Genomic DNA, 21,351 nt, shown 5'->3' on the forward strand with positions numbered 1-21,351 from the left:
TAAAGGGACTTTGAGCTTTCAACATATTTCACTTGGTCCTCAAGATAAGCAGTAATAACCAGTTCTAACAAATGAGGAACAGAGACTCTGAGAAGATAAATAGCTACACCATGATGACCAATAAATGGGAATGACAATTCTGACCCTGGGAATTGACTTTGTGCTCTGTACCACATGCTCATCTGGGCTGATGAGAAGAATCAGAATTTCTAGGTCCTTCCTCCTTATCCAGAAAGCTTCTCAAGGAAGAAGTCTGACAGCTGACCCCTCTCCACAGATTTCCCTGCTCAACCCATAATGGTTCCCCAACAACAGCTTGATAGGAGACTGCAAGTCCAGGCACCTCTATTTTGAAAGACAGGTGGTTCTTAGCTAATCTCTCAAGTGATAAATGAAACTATTTAGGTGGAGAGACTAAAGACCTTTCTCAGAGTTACAGGGAAATAGGAGTAAAACTGACCACAACCCCAAATCCTTCTCTTTTCTCTCTCCTGCATCTCTAAGAGACAACATCCCACTCCCCAAATTCTGGGGACTAGGATTTCAATCTGATGACATACATTCCTCAGCTTTCTTTTGAAATGAGGTGGGAATGGCTGAACCTGCTCTTGGGATACCTAACAACCTCACTTCTGGGAGTGCCTCTGGAAGGTTCATCAGGCTGAAGGTCTAGTGGGTTTCCTGCCACTGAGACGTCCCTGTAAGGCTGACTCCATAGTACTTGTGCCCCTTTTCACTCAGGCTTAGGCCTCCAGCTTCTACCAAGACTAACCCTCAGGAAACTGCTACATCCACCTCAGTCCCTCCTACCTGGGCCCTCCCCTGCCTCCGCTCCAGCTCTACTTTTGTGAGCTTCTGAAGGAACAGAACTGAGAGCAGGGAAAAACCGAGGAAGCGTGAGGCGCCCGTGGCAAGTGTGAGCAATTCGATCAAGCTAGTAATCCGATGCTCCAACCATGTCATGTCCTTAACCGCTCCAGCTTACTTGGTTTGGTGTGGCAAGTGTGCAGCAAGTGTTAGAGGAGTGTCTGATGTTCGCGGGGCAGTCTTTGGTTTTGAGCATGAGTGCCTGCCTGGGAGGCTGCACTAGCTCCCAGATACACAGCGCAGGAGAACCTGTGGAGGGTCTGCTCCCCGAGACCAGCGCAAGTAGGGATACTGGATCCCAGGGTCCGGCCTAAAACAAAAATTACAAAAGCAATGGAATTAGAATTAACTGCGTGAATGAGTCAGCGAGGAAAACTCCTGTCCTGACAGAGTTCTAGTTGGAGCCCTGAAAGGTCGTTAACTGATCTTTACCAAATTACCGACCTGAATTACAGCCGGCCTGAAAGGTGATAGCACTTGCAAGACTAGCTGGACCTCGACGGGGATGGCGGCGAGGAAAATCTTTTTGGCCCCAGAGCAGTCCAGCCCCACGGCTGGCTTCTGCGCACACTCCACCTAGCCGCCGCCGCCCCACCCCCCACCCCGGGCGGCGCGCGCAGCTCTCGGCGCACCCCGGGCTCCGTTACCTGGGTAACGCGGGACGCGCGCGGAAAGGCAGGACAGGGCGGGTGCGCTCCGTCGGGCGTAGCTCCTCCTCTCCGCTGCAGGCTGCGCAGACTACACCCTGCCAGCAGCTTGCTCTGAAGCGGTTCTTTAGCCGGGAAAGCGCGGCCTAGTGCCTCTCAGTAATCATCCAGTGAGAAGCCGGGGGTGTGGTGGGGGTAAGGAGCCCGCCGAGTACTTAGAGACTCGCCGCGGCTCTGGCCAGCCTACTGCGGACTCTGGAGCGCGCATTCGGTTTGTCGCAAGGCGAGGAGTCGTAGAGCGGCCACCGGGCTGCACCATGGTGACCCCCTGCCCCACCAGTCTCGTGAGTCCCGCCGCCCGGGCCGGGAAGCGGGACCACGACCAGAACCTCCGCGCCCCGGTGAAGAAGAGCAGGCGCCCACACCTCCGGAGAAAACAGCCGCTGCAGCCGCTGAACCCGTGCCCGCTCCCCGGAGACTCCGGTGTTTGCGACCTGTTCGAGTCCCCCAGCTCCGGGTCTGATGGCGCAGACAGTCCCGCAGCATCCGCGGCGCTAGGCTGCAGCCCCCTACCCGCTCCTGCCCAGCAGTTTGCGCAGCTAGATCTACAGACCTTCCGTGACTACGGTCAGAGCTGCTACGTCTTCCGCAAGGCGCGGGAGAGCCACTTCCACCCGCGGGAGTCGCTGGCGCGGCAGCCACAAGTGAGGCGTTGGGAGAACGAGGTCCCCCCCGCCCCCCGCTCCTCTTCCCTTCTCGGGCTCCTTCCTGTTCTGCTTCGTCTGCTCTCCGACGCGCCCCGGGGCACGGAGCTTCGCGACCCGAGCGGGAAAGGGCTTTACAGGGACGGGCCACCAGCCTCATTTTACAAATGGAGAAAACTGGGGCCTGGACGGCTTAAGTGATCTGCCCGAAGTTTCCATACTGGTTAGTGGGAACGCGGTACAATGCAGAGGAGCGAAGACAGTTTCTAGGTTCTAGACTCCTCCCAACCCCGGGCAAGCCATTTAACAATTCTGAGCTGATTTCTTCATCTGCAAAGTGGTGGCCCTCTCCCCTCACTGAATTGCTGAGAGGATTGCACAGGGCTAGGTACGAATCAAAGTCTTCCAGGTCCTGGCCCGACCATTACTCTTCGCGCAGCAGCACCGTCCCAGTGTCTCCCAGTTTCCACCGCATTTAGGTTTTCCCTTTTTGTGCCTTCCTCCAGGGAATCTCCCCGAGTTTTCTTGGCAGGTTCCTTCTGCAGACCCTCCTTGTCCTCGGCTCAACGGGTCCTCCCCCCACGTCCCTCCCCGCAGGTAACGGCGGAATCCCGCTGTAAGCTGCTTAGCTGGCTGATCCCAGTGCACCGCCAGTTCCACCTCTCCTTCGAATCTCTCTGCCTGACGGTGAACACTCTGGACCGCTTTCTTACCACCACGCCTGTGGCTGCAGACTGCTTCCAGCTGCTTGGGGTCACGTCCCTGCTCATCGCTTGCAAACAGGTACCTCCACGTGGGGTCTGGGGGACAGCCAAACTCATGGGGAATCTCTGGCCACCACCCGGCTTTCCAGCGCACAAGATTTAGTGCTGGGCGCTCTGAATTCATTCTGTCCTACATTTGCAAACCTATATATCCCACAGCTTTAACTTCTCAATAATGGCCCCCTCTCCCAACTAACAGCCCCGTCACCGACCCCTAAAATAGGTTGGAGTCAGTCTCAAAAGTAAATCCCAACAGCACTTTGTAGCCCTGCTATTCTAGGCTTGAGGGGGGGGGGGCATTTAAAATTTCTCAAACGTTTTTTAGCTGGACAGTAGTTAGAGAAACTGCGCTGGAAGTACACCCCAGGCGATTAAAGTGGAAGAAAGGGAGAGGCGAAGGCCCAGCTATCTGGCTGGAAGGGATGGGGGGAGTCCTGGTTTTCTCCCAGGTTTGAGACTGGGGTGGGGTGGTCCCTGTGTTGCAGGTGGAGGTGCACCCGCCGCGCGTGAAGCAGCTCCTGGCCCTGTGCTGCGGCGCCTTCTCTCAACAACAACTCTGCAACCTCGAGTGCATCGTGCTGCACAAACTCCACTTCAGCCTGGGCGCGCCAACCATCAGCTTCTTCCTGGAGCATTTCACGCACGCTCGTGTGGAGGCCGGGCAGGCTGAGGTCTCAGAAGCCCTGGAGGCACAAGCCCTGGCACGTGGTGTGGCGGAGCTGAGCCTGGCCGACTATGCCTTCACCAGCTATACTCCCTCCCTGCTGGCCATCTGTTGCCTGGCGCTGGCTGACCATATGCTACAGCTCCCGCGCCCCGTGGACTTGGGCCTAGGCGGGCATGCCGAGGCCGCAGTGCAGGACTGCCTGGGCAAGCTGCAGCTACTAGTGGCCATAAATGAGACCTCCCTGACTCATATGCTGCCTTTCCAGATCCTCGAGAAGTGCAGCCTTTCTCCGAAATTGAAATGAAATACACATTTGTCTGTCTACCCTGGCCCGACTGCTGGACCTCTCCCGTTGCTGTGAAGGAGGGCGGTCTTGGCCCCTAGAGGACTTCATGGCTCCCAGCTGGTCACAAGGTCATCCTGCAGGTTGTAAATAGTGTACAATAAGAGCGCCTCCTCCTTTATTTATTTTACTAAGCCCACCTGACAGACCTTAGTCTTTCCCCAATAAACAGGCTATCAGTCTTGGTTTGTCTGAATGCTATTGCCTGCGTTGTCTGTGGGGAGGGAGGGTAAAGGCAGACGGGGATACAGGTAGTAAGAACGGAGGGGTCCTGCCCCCCCTGGCTCCCACCCTATAATTAGGTATCCATGTGGGAGCACCAGGTCCTTTGAGATGCCAGTGCTGAGAGGGTCACTTGTAGATCTGTATCCCATGACCTCTTAGGAGGCTGAGGACTGCTCATTCCCAGAGGTCCAAAGGGAAGGTGGGGTGTGAACCTGAATAGAACGCACAGCGGTCTATGCGGTCTAGAGGGATGGGGACACACAGGATGCCCAGCTGGGAAGCTTTGGGAACCACCTATGCCCACTAGGGCAAAGCAAGACCTACTCTGACAACTAACAGATGTTGGAAATGAAGGCTGTCGTGGCCATGACAAATAGAGCCCATTTACCCTGCAATGGCTTGGTTCAACAGTTCACTTTTGTCTTACACCTGCTGCAGGTGAGACCAGGAGAACAATGGCACAGTAATCGTGGCCATCACTGGGTGCTCAAATGTCCCAGGCCCTGTGGTCAGCATTCATTGTCTCAATCCTCCAAAAACTCCATGTGTTATACCATTTTTCAGAGAAGGACCCTGGACCACAGGGTCTAGAGCAATCAGGATTTGAAGGCAGGTGATCAGAGCCACACTGCTCAACTTCTCCCACTTACAGGTTTGTGGAAAAGCTTTTAAAAATCCCCTCTTCCTGAGGTAGGTGTGAGACAAGTTATCTACTCAGTGCGTTCCATTCAATAGAGACTATAGAGAACATATTTGGAGAGCCAGCACAGTCCCTGCCTCCATTCGTGACACAGGTGGAAAAACGGAGTCAAGAAATGAGACCTTTGGCTCAGGTCATGATCCCAGGGTCCTGGGATCAGCCCATCAGGGATCTCTGCTGAGCAGGGAGCCTGCTTCCTCCACTCTCTCTCCCTGCCTCTCTGCCTACTTGTGATCTGTCAAATAAATAAAATCTTTAAAAAAAAAAAAAGTGAGACTTAGGCTTGCTGGAGTTAACTCCACAGCAGTCTCCTCAATTTCATTCTCACTGTGGTGAGGCTGCCGTAGAATTTCAGTTCTGTCACCTCCAGCCAATGTCTTCACTTCTCTGAGCCTGACAATCTTGACAGAGCTGTTGTAATGCATAAGGCAGATCCTGAGGCAGTATAAAATCATGATGAAACAAGTGGGCTCTGGAGTGCTAGAGCAAGTCTCATCTCTACGCACCCAAGAGTCTTCTGTAGAATTAGGAAGGTCAATAACCTATTTGATAGGATGGAGGTATGGATTTCTTTTAAAGTTTTATTTATTTATCTTGGAGAGGGGCTGGGGTGGGAGTAGAGAGAGAGGATGCTCAGATCCTGACATGGAGCTCCATCTCACAACCCTAAGTTGACGATCTCAGCCAAAACCAAGTGTCTGGATGCTTAAACAACGGCACCATCCAGGTGCCTCAGAGATATGGATTTCATGAGATGTTCCATACAAATCCCTCTGCACAGGTCCCTGCATATAGCAAATATTCAAGACATGAAGACTGTTGGCAGCCTGTATAATAATGGGGAGGGATTTACACAGAAAAAAAAAAAACCTTGGAGAATGAAATAGAGGCAAATAAGGGATAACGTTAATTATTGGGAGGCAAACCTGTTATTCACTGCGCTGTCTTTTCAAATTTTCCGAAAGATTTAAAAAACTTAAGTTTTGGGGGAACAAACTTAAGTCATGTTCCTCTATATTTAGAATCAATTTAAATGTAGGACAAATTTGCATAAATGAAAAGCAAACAAACTCAAACCAAATTTAGAGACTCTTCCTTACACCTTTCCTCACAAGTACCCTCTAGGTACTCTCCAGCACCAGGAGCATTTACTCTGAGGCCCTCAGATCCCTTCTCTCCCCTTATGTTAATGTATTAAGCTCTCCAGGAAATTTCTAGACTTGGGCTCAGGGATAGGGAAATGGTGATCCCCAAGCTGTTTGAGGAAAAAGCTGGTGTGATGATTAAAAGGAGTAGGAAAAATTGTATCGTCATGACCCAAGTCCCCAAATATCTAGAGCCCTCAGACCCACTGTTAAGGGTGGGTAGGACCACTGGCTCTTTTACAAAAGTGTGACTTGGGGGAGAAGTTGTTTTCACCAACATTTACTCCATCACTCAGCCAAGATTGATAGGGATGAGTTGGTTCCAGAATCATCCAGATTCAGAGTCCTATAATCATGCTATTCCAGCTCCTTTGCCACATTTTTATGTACAATGTCCCTATTTTTCTGCATTTTGGAGTTCACTGATGAAAAAGGAGTCTATTCTGTAAAATCAGGAATGGTGTCAGGTGAGAGATGTTCCCAAAACTCAACTAAGAGCTCCCCTACTCCTTTAACAGACTGGGAAGATAGGTAGGGATGGAGGACTGGCTAGTTATTAGGTTATTCAGGAATCAGAACTAAGCCAAGAATAGGTTGTGGGAGGCTGGAGGAGCACTGAAAAGCCTCCTTAAAACATCAACAACATCAATTTATCTACACCAAGCACCAGTTGCATTACATAATCTCATTTTAATAGCACCTCTACTGAAGTTAGCGTTATGATTTTTTCTTAAAAACTTAATTATTTATAGTCACCCAGGGATGACTGGGTGGCTCAGTCAGTTGGACATCTGTTTGGCTCTGGTCATGATCCCGAAGTCCTGAGGTTGGGTCCCACATCGGGCTCCCTCCTCGATGGGGAGTCTGCTTCTTCCTCTTGGCCCCTCTCTCCTGCCTGTGCTCTCTCTCAAATAAATACAGTCTTAAGAAAAAAAAAAAAAAAGTAATCTCCACACCCAAGGTGAGGTTCGTACTCACAACCCTGAGATCAAGAGTCGCATGCTCCACCAACTGAGCCAGCTATGTGCCCCAATTTTATGTTTTTCCTAAAGATCTGGTGGAGCACCTGGTTCCAATCCTCGGGTACTCTGACCCTGAAGTCAGAGCCCCTCACTGAGGGTATCATTGATACCCCGCATTGGTTGTGGTATCAATCAGTGATACCACACCAATTCTAGCTGCCTGACCTCACCTCAACCAGGTCTCCCCATTTGTAGATGTATCCAAAAGTCTCTAAGTCTATTCTAGCTCTACTATTGTAGAACAGTCTCCAACACTGTTAAGGGGTGCCTTTATTAATCCAGATAACACGGAGAAATAAAAAGGGATCATACTACTTTAAAAGAGGATTTTCATTACCACTACTTGGTATAAGACACAAACAAGGTGACCAAAAGGAAGTTACCAAGGTAATTTCAGATGACTATTCAAATTGGCTATATCTAAGAGTGGTCTGAGGGATCCCCTCACCCAGGGATTTAGAGATGCTCCTTCTTGGGAGAGGCCCTGGTCTTGGGAAGGGCAGCCAAGACTTCCTCAGAGCGACCAAGGCCAGCGGTGTACAGAGTGGCCAAATGCTGCGGTGGCCAAATGAGGCTTTCTGGGGAGAAAGAGACTGGGGTTTTAGGGGATTTGGGACCATGCAGTGAGGCGTTTTCCGAAAGGGGAGGAGCATTTGTAGATGTCGCTTTTTCTTAACTGACTCTCTTAAAGGCTACACGCAGGAGTCGCTGCCCGGGAAAGTGCGGGGCTAGGGGTACGGGGAGCGCTTCTAGGCATCAGGCAAAGAGAAACCAAGGGCAAGTCGTGAGTCAAGACCAGAAGTGCACCCCCAGCCTTGCTTAAGGGTCTTCTGTAATCTGGGGGCAGTTCTGCGGCAGTCCCCGATCGAATTCTACAACCGCACCAAATCCTACATGGCGGTCAAATGCCGGAGTCAGGCTTTGGCGAGTGTCACTCTGCGTTTATTTTGTGCCGTACGGCTGGGGGTGGGAAGAAAATGAAGAAAGAGTTGTTAACTTTTCCATCCCTGCTATCCGAAACGGGAAAGGCGGTATTAGGGACTAGTGTGGCTCGTCCACTCCACCCCCGCTCTGGTGCTGCCTGGAGGCAGCGGCGCCAACCCTCCCCAAAAGGGCGCTCGCGGGCCCGGGTCCCGCGCTCGCCGCTCCCGGGGGAAGCCTCGTTGCCAGGTTGGGTTTAACGCCTCCGCCCGCGCGCAGATTGTCCGGGGCTGAAGGCGCCACCTCCGGCGCTCAGGCGCGAGCCGCCCCTCCCTCGCGGCAGTCTTCCCTCTCCACTTGGCCCTCCCTCCGCACCCTTACAGCCACCCCCTCGCCTCCACCCCGACCACGCGCTTACCCCTGCAGGCGCCAGGCGGGGCGCTGACTGTGGGTCGCTATTCCGGCCGCGGCCACCGCCGCCGCAGAACCAGCACCGCGTCCCTGGGCCGAAGCCGGCGGGGAGTCAGGATGCAGTCGTGCGGAGGCGCCCCGGCGGGACGCCGAGCCTTCGACCGCATCTGCCCCAACAGGATGCTGGAGCTGGGGGGCCGGCCTTTCGTCAAGCCCGGGAAGCCGGAGAGGAAGGTGGGGCCGCGGGCCGGTGCCAGGCAGGGTCCGCACGCTCCGGGACCCGAGGGCTGACCCATGCTCACGGTTTTTGTGTCCGGCTAGTTCGCCCCTCCGCGGAAGTTCTTTCCTGGTTGCAGCGGCAGCAGCCCAGTGTCGATATACGAAGATCCCCGGGACGCCGATCCCGCGGCGCTGCCAGGTGAGCCTGGCGGCTCCCGCGCCATCCCTCGGGTTCCCCGTGCCGGGTGGGTAGCGCACGCGCGGCTCAGATGAACTTCTTTACCCCCGGGCTCCAATGTCCTGACGGGAGGCCAGTGGCGAGCTCTGGCGGAGACACTCAGGGCCCGCCTCGTGCGTGTCCCCGGTTCTCCCCGCGCAGCCCTCACCACCATAGACCTGCAGGACCTCGCCGACTGCTCCTCGCTACTCGGGTCTGACGCGCCGCCTAGTGGTGACTTGACCGATTCGCAGGTATCTCCCCCACTCCCGAAGCCCCGCGGCCTCCAACAGCCCAAATTCCGACTCGGGACTCCGGGGTTCCTTTCCGCAGAGGCTCATCTCCGGCCGGCGCGCAGGCAGATTTAGCTAGTGGGGGCAGACGTCGTGCCGAAATCTCAGCCCTGAGGATCGGAACTTCTTCCCTCCTAGTCTGTGGCGTCGGCGGTATTCTCAGAGCTGTTCTGACCAACTTGGGACAGAGGGACTCACCTGGAGGACTTTCCTCCAGGGAAGGGGTCTCCTCTTCTCCCCCCTCCCCATTCCCTGGAGCTGGGACAAAGCAATCTGGAGATTGAGCACGGAGGAGCCAGGCCAGTAGGTGGGAGCAAAATGGAGCGCTGGGCACCTGGTACTTGTCCTGCTCCCAACATCCCTGCCCGGCCGTTCACTAACAATTTTCATTCCCTGGTATCAAAGGAGTGTGAAGATTGACGGGTAACTACTCGATCAAGACTGGAAAAGACGAATAGAGTTTACATTTAGAGGAAGAGGGACGAAGGACAAAGAACTCTGGAAGAGATCTGACAGCAAACGTTCCTCTCTGCAGAGATGGCTCTTCAGCATTTGGGCACTTTAAAAAAGTCATTTTCTCCCCCTGAAAAGATTCATGTCACTTACCCTCATGGGGCAAAGAGGTATTTGACTTTTTCTTTTCCTTAAAAACTTATTTCCCTACTCCCATCCCACGTATACCACTTGCAAGGGCTGACACTCTCCAGGTTGATGAAGGAACCTCCCAGCATTGGTGTCTGGGATGCCAGAAGCCTGCTTGGCCATCGATAGGACATGAAGTGCCCAGAAGGACAGGAGGTCTTAGTTAGATGCAACCTACAGGAGGAGTGCCAGTTCCAGCTTCCTGGCAGGAGATCCTAGGGAGCATGAGTCCATGGGGGAAATGTCCAGCACTGAAGACTCCAGAAGATATGACCACCTCTGAGAACTGAGATTGGTGGAAGAACACCGCCTTCCAGGTTTCCCCAAGTGCCTTTAGGATTGGGTAAGAGCCCAGATGGAGTCAGGGTAGGTGGCCACAGAAAGCAGGGAGTGGGTAAGGCAAGGGATGAGAGTGGGCATTGCCCTGCAGAGGCTGTTTTGTTTTTCTCTTTAGATCTGGATGCTCACGTAAGGAAAGACAGTGCTTGAGCATCTTTCAACCGACCCAGAGGCCCATTCACTGTCTTACACCAACATGTTTATTTTACAAGTCATGGAAACCATGCAGGCTCTTCTTGAATTTTTGCTCAAGTATTTAGAACTTAAATTTCACATCATGTTCTGTATTAGCCCCCCCCCCTTTTTTTGGCTGTCATTGTGGTTTGGAAAAATGCCAGATTTTTAAATCTAATTGGGAAGGTAAGATTCAAAGTTTCAGATTCAAAGCATAGAGCTCATGTGAGATGGCCCAAGAGGTCCAGGACTTTTCCTGGGGAGAGACACAGCTGGTAGAAAGGGAAAGACATCCCCTTAGAGGAAGATCCCCTGGAAAGACCCCAGCCAGTGTGTGCTCAGGTCGAATTTCCTAGCCTCCTTCCTGCTGGGTAAGATGAGCCCAGAGGAAACACTTCAGAAGTGTTTGTTTGAGGTCCAGAATGAGCCAAGGACCTGGGATAGCATGGGAAGAAGCATTTCCTGGGCCCCAGTTCCTGACTTAGCCTCAAGCCTCCTCATGGTAAGGGCTTTGGCTGAATCTCTATTAAGAGAAAGACCTTTCAGCCCTTGGAAAACGAGTCTTGTTTCTGGGTCCTTCAACCAGGGCAGAACTTGTGCTTCAGAATTTGCCTTGGCCCTTTCTAAGCTCCTTTCACCCTTATAGCCTCAGTTCCCAACTGGTGCCTGAGGCTTCCTAGACCGAAGCACTCCAGGAAAGCTAATACTTGTACTTTCTTCAAGGTTAGGGTCAGAGTAAGTTCCTCTTCTCAGCAATATTTGAAAAGTGGAGATGGGCTTCGGGGAAATAAGTATGAGTAACACAAAGGAATCAACAATAGTGGAAGCAGTAGAATAGGTATTTCTGATGGGCATATTGGATGCATTCCCCAACACCATATGCCTCGAGAAACTTCTTTCCTCTTCCCCAGTGCTGTCTTCATTGGAAGACAGGCTTTCCTTAAAAAAGAGATAAACGCTAGAGGCAATGAGGTATGTAGGAAAGAAGATTGAGATAGTCACCATCCTTCTAGGACAAGAGCCCCAATTCTTAGTTGGGCGACTTTGGGCAATTCACTTTCTCTAAGCTTCAAATTCTTCATCAAACGGGGAGGAATCACCTCCTGGGCCCCGCGTGCTTCCTATTTTGGGTGAGAATTAACATAGGGGCTCTGTGTAAAAGAGTTTTGTCAACTCTAAATGCCCACGAATTAAGAAAATAAGAGGGCCTCCCACTGTCTCCCTCGGCGTCACGCAGCCAGGCACACTGCGGGAACCTAGGAAGAGCGTCCAGTTCAAGATATGGGAGGTGCCTCCCACCATACCGAGAAAGTAGACTCTGACTTGCTGAGAAACGGAAGAGCAATAAGGGGCCACGCTTGCTGCCCACTGGACAGAAGCACTTTCCATAGCACGCCTGCTCCCTCATCATAGCCTACCCTTTCCCTCCCTGTTTGGGGGAGAAGGTGGTTTGGCTGCGACCGAACCTCGGCGGGATACACAGCCTCACGTTGTTTCTCTGGACGCCCCTGCACGCCGTCAGGTCTAGGGAGGGAAATCCGAGCGGGCGCACACCTGTTCCCTTAGGGCACGGCTCCTTGGCTGGTCGGAGGTAAGTTGAACGAGAGGTTCAGCCGGAGCTGGAGGAACGCCTCGGGCTTCACGTGAGGAGGCAGCTGGTTGGCTGGTGGCGGGCCAATGAGGCGGCGCGGGGACTGCGGCGGCCCGCTGCCAGGCGCCCGGCCACTACGCTGAGCGCCGAAGGACTCCCGCCGCAAATACAGCACCGTACAGTTTCGGCGCCCTTCGGGATCCCCGGGGACCCGGCCCTTGCTACGACTGTTCCGCTACTCACCATTGCAATGCAAGCCTGCTGGGTTCCAAGCCTGGGATGGGGCTTTGATTTTCAGGTAGGAGGCTCGGTTGCGAACTGCGGTGCGTGCACACCTGCTGCCAGGCCCGGGAGGGCGACCGTCGGTCTGGGAAGCGCTTCAGACCTGCTGGACTCGACGTTAACGATTTTACACCTCTGGCTTATTTCAGAACCATTCTCTGCAGACGGCAGCGGACTACGATCTGCAGGATTTCAGAGACACAGTGGACAGTCTCATTGCAGGCAAGCGCAGTCTCTTTGCAGTTAAGTAAAGGGAGGCGGGGACGTTCCCCACACCGCAAATCAAACTAGTTCAGATTTCGATTTCGTGGTCGCGTAGGTGGTAAACGCAGCACCTGTCAACATCGTCAGTAACTCGCCAATGGGTCCGGCTCTTCCATATTTATGAGACAACACCCTTTTTAATGGAGATGAATCGCTAAATTTATAGCGCTTTCCCAGTCTAACGGTTTGAGTTCTCGGAGAGGGAGCCCTACTCTGTGATGCGGTCGAGGAGAGGTTGGGGGACGGGCGTGTACAGAACGGCGGAGCTGTGTGACTTGGGGCAGGCTTGCCGTGGCCGTCATGGAGGCTGAATTCAGATCAACTCGACAGGCATATATGAAGCGCCTGCTGTGTATGAAGAAGATATCAGAAAGGGCCTGGGAAAAAGTAGGGATTGCAGAGTGAAGGGTGCTTTCCTTAAGTCTTTACATAAACCTTACAGCCAGCATGGCAGGCGTGGCGTTTTGTCCCTGTAGCTAGCCGGGCACGAGTCTGAGGCTGCAAACCTAGCTCCCACTCTTCCTCAGACTCATCCTCTTTGATGTCGCCTCCTCTGGCCGGCGGAGACTTCCCCTTCTCTCCTTGCGACGTATTGCCATTTGGGCCCTGTCTCTCTCCGCCGCTGGACCCAAGGGCCCTGCAGTCACCGCCGCTGCGCCCTCCGGACGTGCCCCCGCCTGAGCAGTACTGGAAGGAGGTGGCCGACCAGAACCAGAGGGCATTGGGGGACGCACTCGTTGAGAATAACCAAGTAGGGGCACTGGGCTGGCCGCCAAGAATCCTGGGTTGGGGACAGGGTATGGAGCTCTGGGCGGAAATGCGGGTTGCCGGAGCGGGAATATGCCCGGGTGTAAGTCAGAACCAGTGGACAGACCAGTGCTTCACGTACTCCAGTGGCTCTCCTGTTTCCAGCCTTAGAAAGTGGGAATAATCCTGCCCGACCAGATTGATTTTTATTTTATTTTATTTTGTCAGAGAGAGAGAGAGAGAGAGAGAGAACAGGCAGAGTGGAAGGCAGAGGCAGAAGCAGGCTTCCCGCCAAGCAAGGAGCCCTATGCGGGACTCGATCCAGGACGCTGAGATCATGACCTGAGCCGAAGGCAGCCGCTTAACCAACTGAGCCACCCAGGCGTCCCCAGATTGATTTTTAATAGGGACACCAGTATTTACCGAAGGCTTTATACGCCTGGTATTGTGCTTATCAATTTACTTTTTCTTCTAATATTTACAACCACTGAATAAGATACCCTTGCTACCCCATTTTACAGGTTATGAAACTGAGGTATAGGAAGATTGAACTTCAGAGGCAGACCCTGTATCTGCTTCTTGCCCAAGTCCGTACTCTTCACCACCATGCTACACTGAAGACTGAGATACATTTTGTCTAAGTGATTTGTAAAAACAAAGGGCAACTAAACAAACGTGGTTCTTATTCCCACCAGTGCAAGTGCCCTTGGGTCTCCAGTCCCAGATTAGATGTTTAGGATCCTGATATAACTCAAGCAAGTGTACAGATGAGACCGACCACGGTGGCCTACCTCGTAATGTTTGGGTCTCCTTCTGCAGCTGCACGTGACCCTGACCCAGAAACAGGAGGAGATCGCCTCGCTCAAAGAGCGGAACGTGCAACTGAAGGAACTAGCCAGTCGGACCCGGCACCTGGCCTCGGTGCTGGATGTAAGTGGGGTGCGGGAGTGTGGGACACTGCGGGACGTCGGAAATGTTCCTATGAAGCTCCCACCCTATTCCCAGAATTGGGACCCAGGGGCGTTGGGAGAAGGACGGTGGCTGCTGAGAGCTTGCTGAGCCACCTGCAGCCCGCATCTAAGCCCTCGGAGTTCGAAAGGCGCCCGGGTCTGCTTTGCGCGCCCAGTGCAGGGGACCGGGTGGGGCGGGGGGGGAATCCAGCCGGCCCCAGTTTGGCGCTCCTCCCCATCTTTTGTAGAAGCTGATGATCACGCAGTCCCGGGATTGCGGAACGACAGCCGAACCCTTCCTGCTCAAGGCGACAGCCAAAAGGAGCCTGGAGGAGTTATTCAGTGCTACCGGGCAGGATTGCGCGGAAGTGGACGCCATCCTGAGGGAGATTTCCGAGCGCTGTGATGAAGCGCTGCAGAGCCGCGACCCCAAGCGACTCCGGCTACAGCCGGAGCCCGCGAAGAGCGAAGACAAGCCGGGGCACCTGCACGGCAGCTTCCGGGGGCTGCGCACAGACTGCAGCCGGAGCGCGCTCAACTTGAGCCACAGTGAGCTGGAAGAAGGCGGCTCCTTCAGCACTCCCATCCGCAGCCACAGCACCATCCGCACCCTCGCTTTCCCCCAGGGCAATGCCTTCACCATTCGGACAGCCAACGGGGGTTACAAATTCCGCTGGGTCCCCAGTTGAGCTGGGATGCGGTGGCCTCCAACACTGCCCTGTATCCGGACTGAAGCGCCTGGAGGCTAAGTGGGAGTAGCTGCAACGTTTTCCTGAACCTGGCCTCTCAGAAGAGCTCCCCCTGCTGGGCGAACGCCACCCTGAAACTTATTTTTCAGGAACCAACAAAACAAAACAAAACAAAACAAAACAAAACGTCTAGATAATGATGTACTTGTAAAGTCCTGGTATAAAATACTGTATATTCCTTCCCCTTTCACTGTGTGTGTGTGTGTGTGTGTGTGTGTGTGTGTGTAAACACACATAATCTCAAACAATTTTAAAGGTATTTTTCACAGCTTTGAATGATATACTTTTAGAACGGGAAAGGACTTAGAAATCACTTAGCTATTTTATAATTATATAATCCCCTACTTTTATAAGAAGGAAAAGTAGGCTCGAAGAGATTAAGTAATTTTCCACAAGCAGCAGCATTTATTGGGAATTTCCAGTCTTTCTCACTAGTTATTTAAAGATCTTAGGTCCAGAAGCCAGGTTTCTGAGTGAATGCTTCATTACATCACTGAACTTTCTCTGGTCCTAAGGACCCTTAATTGTCTTACTGTTGAAAACTTTTATTCCGGCTGGAAGAATAAAAAGTTAGGAGAGAAGCCAAAATACTTGCTTTAGGGCAACAAAGTAGAGAAAAATGTAGATGCTCAGAGGCAATGGGCTATCTACAAAATGGATACTAAATACATTTGTTTGTAATGATCATTCATATAATTTTGTAAGATTTATGGTATACATTTATATTAATTATAGTTTATATGTCTGAACAGAAGAATCACACAGAAAGCAAACTTGGTTGATAAAAAATATAAGTTTTAAGAAAATGGCATATTTCACATGAAAAAGAATATATATTTTTATGTGTGTGTGTGCGTGCACGTGTGCGTGCGTGTGTGTGCACGTGAGCATGTGCAGGTGCACACGCACATGTACCAGAAACGAAGTGTGGAAATCTTGGTAAACCTATTTGAATTCCATAGATAAAACTGTGGTGCACGTTCATGTCATATATTTCTACAGCTGATCTTCTAAGAAAAACTTACACATTATTTAGTGCCTTCACTTTGACTTTTTTTCTCTTTCCTTTTGTGTGTTTTTTTTTCCTAGTCTGTTGTGAAATTATGTGACTGGCTTATATATATGTCAGGTAGTGATTTTTCCCAACCTTCCCAGTTCTCAACACGAGAGTTATTTCTTTCTGTGTCCTCAGCGTGGGCAAGTTTCCAAGCCTGTTACCTCACATCGCTCATTCTGCCATCTAAGTGGTGATATCAGGTAACAGGGGAGCTGGGCAAGGCAGCAGAACCTGCTCCTCTAGTTTGTCCTATGTACTGTTATCTGTATTTAGGAGCAAAAAAAAAAAAAAAGGTGATAAAATAGACCACATTTCCTCATATTTTGTCTAACAAATGGACTAAAAGTACACTGAACAGTTGAAAATTATTTTCATCAGCTTATATATAAAATTACTGAAGTTCAGGTTCAGATAAAACAAAAACAACAAAGACCCTTAACTTGTCCTGAGAAACGATCTGCAGAAAGAGACTGACAAATGACAAACAGCCCCTCTCCTTTTGTCCCAGTACAAGGACGACTGAGAATTTTTCGGTTAGGGCTGAAAGTCAAGGGGTTGGTGCCTGAGGGATGTAACTCTTCATTAATCTCAAAGCTGTGGGGGAAACCAACAGTAGTTTTTACTTACACAGAAGGCAGTAACTCCTGCAGTATAAGCTCTTCTAACAATATACTTATGAGAGGTGTGCCTGGGTGGCTCAGTCAGGTGTCTGCCTTTCGATCAGGTCATGATCCCAGGGTTCTGGGATTGAGCCCAGAGTCCAGCATTGGGCTCCCTGCTCAGCGGGAAAGCTGCTTCTCCCTCTTCCTCTGCCTGCCACTCTCCCTGCTTGTGCTTTCTCTTTCTGTCTGTTAAATAAATAAAATCTTAAAAAAAAATACAAGAGTTAGAGGCCTTGTGATAGATACTATAACCTTATTATTCTGTAGTTTTAAAATTTTTCCTTTTCTTTTTTTTGGAGTTCTTTTTTTGAGAAAATGAAAAACTTTAAACACTATGATAGCTTAAATCGCTATTAATCTTTGTAAATATTACTTTTATGTAAGTGAATCTCATCAACCTACTGTAAATCTTAAATTTCAGTTAATTCCAAAGGAAATAATGTTATTGCTCAATTTTTAAAATAGAACACAGTGTGACTTTTGTTAACAGATGAATAGGCTATTTGGTTTGACATACAGTATAGATAGTAAACGTGTGCCCATCATCACAGTGGCGGGGACTTGCATACTTGCTGCAAAGTCAAAACTAGTCCAATACGTCCTTTGATGCCTCCTGCTCATAATTTGGTGTGAATAAAAGGTCATAAAGCTATGATCGAAATTAAGGCATCTTCTCCTTGTGAATATTAATAACATTTGAAAAAATATAATAAGAAAAAACCTACTGTAGACTGGCTTTCACCATTCACTGTACTAGGTGGCAGGAATTGGTGAGAGGGAGATGTTTCTAAAGGTCACTAGGTTGACATAGCTGTCATCCTCCTCACGAACCTAAGTCAATTTAGTGTCACTGAAGGTTAGAGTACATAGAGTAGAACAGAGAAGGGAGTGAGAGAGAATTTAATCTTTCCCTAAATGTAGAAAATTAGCAAATCATCTATTCCAAAGCAATACATATAAAGAGTTACTTCTAAACAGAAAGGTTTGATATTTTTTAAAAGATTTATTTATTTTTATTCTAGAGAGTGAGAGACAGAGAGAGCAGGGGTGGGGGCCAGAGGGAGCAGGAGAGAGAGAATCCTCAACCAGGTTCCCCACTGAGTGTGGAGGACCAGGACCCCTAGATCCTGACCTGAGCCCAAATCAAGAGCTGGATGCTTAACTGATGGAGCCACCGCAGTGCCGCAAAAAGGTTTAATCTTAGTGTCTCCATCTTCCCTACAAACATACATACATTTATTTATTTATTTATTATTTACTATTTATTTATTTATAAAATATTTTATTTATTTATTTGACAGAGACACAGCCAGAGAGGGAACACAAGCGGGGGCGGGGGGGGGGGGGGGGGAAGGAGAGAAACAGGCTTCCCACTGAGCAGGAAGCCAGATGTGGAGCTCAATCCCAGGACCCTGGGATCATGACCTGAGCCCAGGGCAGATGCTTAAGGACTGAGCCACCCAGGCACCCCATTCCCTATAAATCTTTAGATTTTACAAAAATATTGATAAGAATGTGTAAAATAAGAGCATAAGATGTCAGAAAACAAGAAAGCCTGATGTAATTAATGTAAAATGAGCCTTGAAAATTGTATTGTATTTCTTTAATCTCTAAAGGCTGAACCAGGAAAGGAATTTAAGCAAGCATGAATGTGGATACCACATTCCATTCTCATTTATATATTTACATTAAAAGTACATTATTTTTCTTTTTGTAACAGTATATATTATACCGTATTATAACAGTGATACATATTTGTTGTAGAAGTGAAAAATAAATCCCCCATTTAATAATTCACCAATTTAATCAGTGTATACTGGATACTTACTGTGTGCTAGGTGTTGGGTATACGTTGGTAAATACAGCAGGTGTAGCTCTGCCCCTTTGGAACTTAGAAGCTAGGGAATGAGACAAATAATAATCTGCAAACACATAAATCTGTAATTTAAAATTGAGAGAGGTACCTATCAGAGATAGAGAAAAACAGTGGAAAATCCATTTACATAAGGGAACCTGGAGACCTCGCCTTAGAGGAAGAAATTTTAAGTAGTAAATTTGAAATTTTATCAAAGCAATACACACACGGTTAAGAAATAAAATAATAGGGGGCACCTCAGTTGCTCAGTGGGTTAAGCCTCTGCCTTCAGCTCAGGTCAAGATCTCAGGGCTCTGGGATTGAGATGGAGATCGCATTGGCTCTCTGATCAGCAGGGAGCCTGCTTCCCCCTCTCTCTCTGCCTGCCTCTCTGCCTACTTGTGATCTCTCTGTCAAATAAATAAAATCTTATAAAAAATAAAGAACTTAAATGAAAGTAATGATCTGCATCTTCCATTGTCAATGTACTCACCAAATGCAACCATTTTTAAAAAGATCTCTTTCAGCTGTTTCCCTTGCTAGTTGCTGCCATATCCCCAAATCACTGGTTTTCAACACCAGCTCTCATTAGAATTACCCGGAGAGGTCTGGAAACAGTACAAAACATGTGAGCCTTACCTGCAAAGGTTCTACATTGCGACAGCATCAACATTTAGTTCTGCTTCAGTTAAAGAAAATATTACTTAAGATTTTGATATTTTGAAATCACTGAGATTTGTTTAATGGCATGTTTATGTTCTAAATTGGTACATATAACATGATTTGAAAAGAATGTGAATTCTCAATTTACTGAGTGTAGTGTACTTTAAATTTCAATTAGATCAGATGGTTGATATTTTTGTTCAGATCATCTATATCCTTACTGATTTTTGTTTTTTCTGTCTATTCAAATCCTATTAAAATCCTCAACTCTAATTTTGAAATTGTCTATTTTCCCCTTTCATTCTGTCAACTTTTGCTTCACATACTGTGAAGTTTATTAGGCACACATATTAAGGTACATGTATTTATAATTATTATATATATTTTAAGGTATTGGCCTTTTCTATTATTATGGAGTGTTTCTATGGTCATATATTTACCTTAAAATGTATTTTGCCTGGATCAACATAGTTGTTCCTACTCTTCTATATATATGGAATTTTAAAAGTTTTTATTTACGCGATCTCTATACTCAACATGGGGCTCAAACTCACAACTCAGAGATCAAGAATCAAATGCTCTTATGACTGAGCCAGCCAGGCGCCCTTAGAATATTTTTCCTTTTGTTTTATTTGCAATTTATTTCTTATCTTTTTTTTTTTTTTGAGATTTTATTTGACACAGAGAGTGATCACAAGTAGGCAGAGAGGCAGAGAGAGAGGGGGAAGCAGGTTCTTATGGAGCAGAGAGCCTGATGCAGGCCTCGATCCCAGGACCCTGAGATCATGACCCGAGCTGAAGGCAGAGGCTTAACCCACTGAGCCACCCAGGCCCCCTATTTCTTATCTTTAAATTCAGGATATATAGAGAACATATTCAAGCTCCTTGCTTTTTTATCCAGTCTGACAATATCAGTCTTTTATATGTAGTGTTTAGTTCATTTACATTTAATGAAATTATTGTTACAGCTGGTCCGCCATTTTGCCATTTGCTTTTTGTTTGTCTTATATACACTTTTTTTGGTTCCTCTATTTCTTCTTACTTACCTTCACTTAATAAATTTTTTAGTATTCCATTTTAATTTCCCTGGTGGTCTTTTAGTTGTATCTGTTTGCGTCTTTTTTTTTTTTTTTTAAGATTTTATTTTTTTTGCAACGAGAGAGGGAACACAAGCAGGGGGAGTGGGAGAGGGAGAACAGGCTTCCTGAGGAGCAGGGAGCCTGATGTGGGGCTCAATCCCAGGATCCTGGGATCATGACGTGAGCCAAAGGCAGAGGCTTAACAACTGAGCTACTCAGGCATCTCTGTTTGCGTCTTTTCTTTTTCTTTCTTTCTTTTTTAAAAAAATATTTTATTTATTTATTTCACAGAGAGAGAGAGATCACCAGTAGGTGGAGAGGCAGGCAGAGAGAGAGGGAGAAGCAGGCTCCCCGCTGAGCAGAGAGCCAGATGTGGGGCTCCATCCTAGGACCCTGAGATCATGACCCAAGCCAAAGGCAGAGGCTTAACCCACCGAGCCACCCAAGTGCCCCTGTTTGTATCTTTTCTATAAGGGGTTGCTAATCAAGGGATTAAAATGTGCCTCTTCAGTTTAATTATAACCCACCGAGCCACCCAAGCGCCCCTGTTTGTATCTTTTCTATAAGGGGTTGCTAATCAAGGGATTAAAATGTGCCTCTTCAGTTTAATTACTAAAAATGAATGTTGTGACTTCAAGTGAAACTTCCAAAACTCTGAAAGTATCATTCTGTTGATCATCTCCTTATCCTTCTGCTACTGTTATAAACATGTCATCAATATACATTATAAAGCTAACAATACAATGTCTCTTCCCCATAAATGTTCTCATCTGTGAACAAGCTCATTTTTAGCTAACAGTGTACTAGAAGTTCTAGCCAGTTTAATAAGGCAAGGAAAAGAAAAGTCACAAGGATCAGAAAGGGAGAAGTAAAACCAGTGAATATAGTTTCACTTTTACTGCAGCTAAGCTAACTTCTCCAGAAACAATATTAAATCTTCTGAAAACTTTAAAAAGAGAGTCAGTCATTCATATGTTTAGTACATACCCTGCATATGACTTAGTTAATTTAATGTTTTACTTTAATTTTCTTTACTTTGGTATCAACAAGATGCAGGCATAAATGAGTGGAAGAGATAGAAATTATCTGTTGAATTTAGACTATGATATTTTGATGTAATTTGGTTTGATTTGATATATGTAACATTTATAC

At 48.6% G+C, this 21,351-nt stretch overlaps 2 protein-coding genes across 2 annotated transcripts; both read left to right on the forward strand.

Moving 5' to 3' along the window:
* The first annotated feature begins 1,558 nt into the window (after positions 1 to 1,558).
* CCNO (cyclin O) lies at positions 1,559 to 4,174 on the forward strand. Its single transcript, XM_032844085.1, has 3 exons — positions 1,559 to 2,218; positions 2,816 to 3,001; positions 3,468 to 4,174. The coding sequence occupies exons 1-3, from the start codon at positions 1,832 to 1,834 to the stop codon at positions 3,951 to 3,953; spliced, it is 1,059 nt and encodes a 352-aa protein (XP_032699976.1). The 5' UTR covers positions 1,559 to 1,831; the 3' UTR covers positions 3,954 to 4,174.
* A 4,316-nt stretch (positions 4,175 to 8,490) lies between these two features.
* Positions 8,491 to 14,945, forward strand: MCIDAS (multiciliate differentiation and DNA synthesis associated cell cycle protein). The gene is made up of 7 exons (XM_032844094.1): positions 8,491 to 8,650; positions 8,738 to 8,834; positions 9,015 to 9,106; positions 12,323 to 12,395; positions 12,965 to 13,188; positions 14,004 to 14,114; positions 14,383 to 14,945. The coding sequence occupies exons 1-7, from the start codon at positions 8,534 to 8,536 to the stop codon at positions 14,821 to 14,823; spliced, it is 1,155 nt and encodes a 384-aa protein (XP_032699985.1). The 5' UTR covers positions 8,491 to 8,533; the 3' UTR covers positions 14,824 to 14,945.
* Positions 14,946 to 21,351: the final 6,406 nt, after the last annotated feature.

The sequence above is a fragment of the Lontra canadensis genome, unplaced genomic scaffold, assembly GCF_010015895.1.
Source record: "Lontra canadensis isolate GAN:19392208 unplaced genomic scaffold, GSC_riverotter_1.0 scaffold4, whole genome shotgun sequence".
NCBI classification, from domain to species: Eukaryota; Metazoa; Chordata; class Mammalia; order Carnivora; family Mustelidae; genus Lontra; species Lontra canadensis.

What these genes read in the sequence shown, in the direction of transcription:
- MCIDAS (XM_032844094.1), top strand. Translation starts at nt 8,534, where the DNA reads ATGCAGTCGTGCGGAGGCGCCCCGGCGGGACGCCGAGCCTTCGACCGC. An exon ending in CCGGGAAGCCGGAGAGGAAG is followed by an intron (nt 8,651 to 8,737) that starts GTGGGGCCGCGG and finishes GTGTCCGGCTAG; the next exon opens with TTCGCCCCTCCGCGGAAGTT. An exon ending in CACTCGTTGAGAATAACCAA is followed by an intron (nt 13,189 to 14,003) that starts GTAGGGGCACTG and finishes CTCCTTCTGCAG; the next exon opens with CTGCACGTGACCCTGACCCA.
- CCNO (XM_032844085.1), top strand. Translation starts at nt 1,832, where the DNA reads ATGGTGACCCCCTGCCCCACCAGTCTCGTGAGTCCCGCCGCCCGGGCC. An exon ending in CGCTGGCGCGGCAGCCACAA is followed by an intron (nt 2,219 to 2,815) that starts GTGAGGCGTTGG and finishes CCCTCCCCGCAG; the next exon opens with GTAACGGCGGAATCCCGCTG. An exon ending in TGCTCATCGCTTGCAAACAG is followed by an intron (nt 3,002 to 3,467) that starts GTACCTCCACGT and finishes CCTGTGTTGCAG; the next exon opens with GTGGAGGTGCACCCGCCGCG.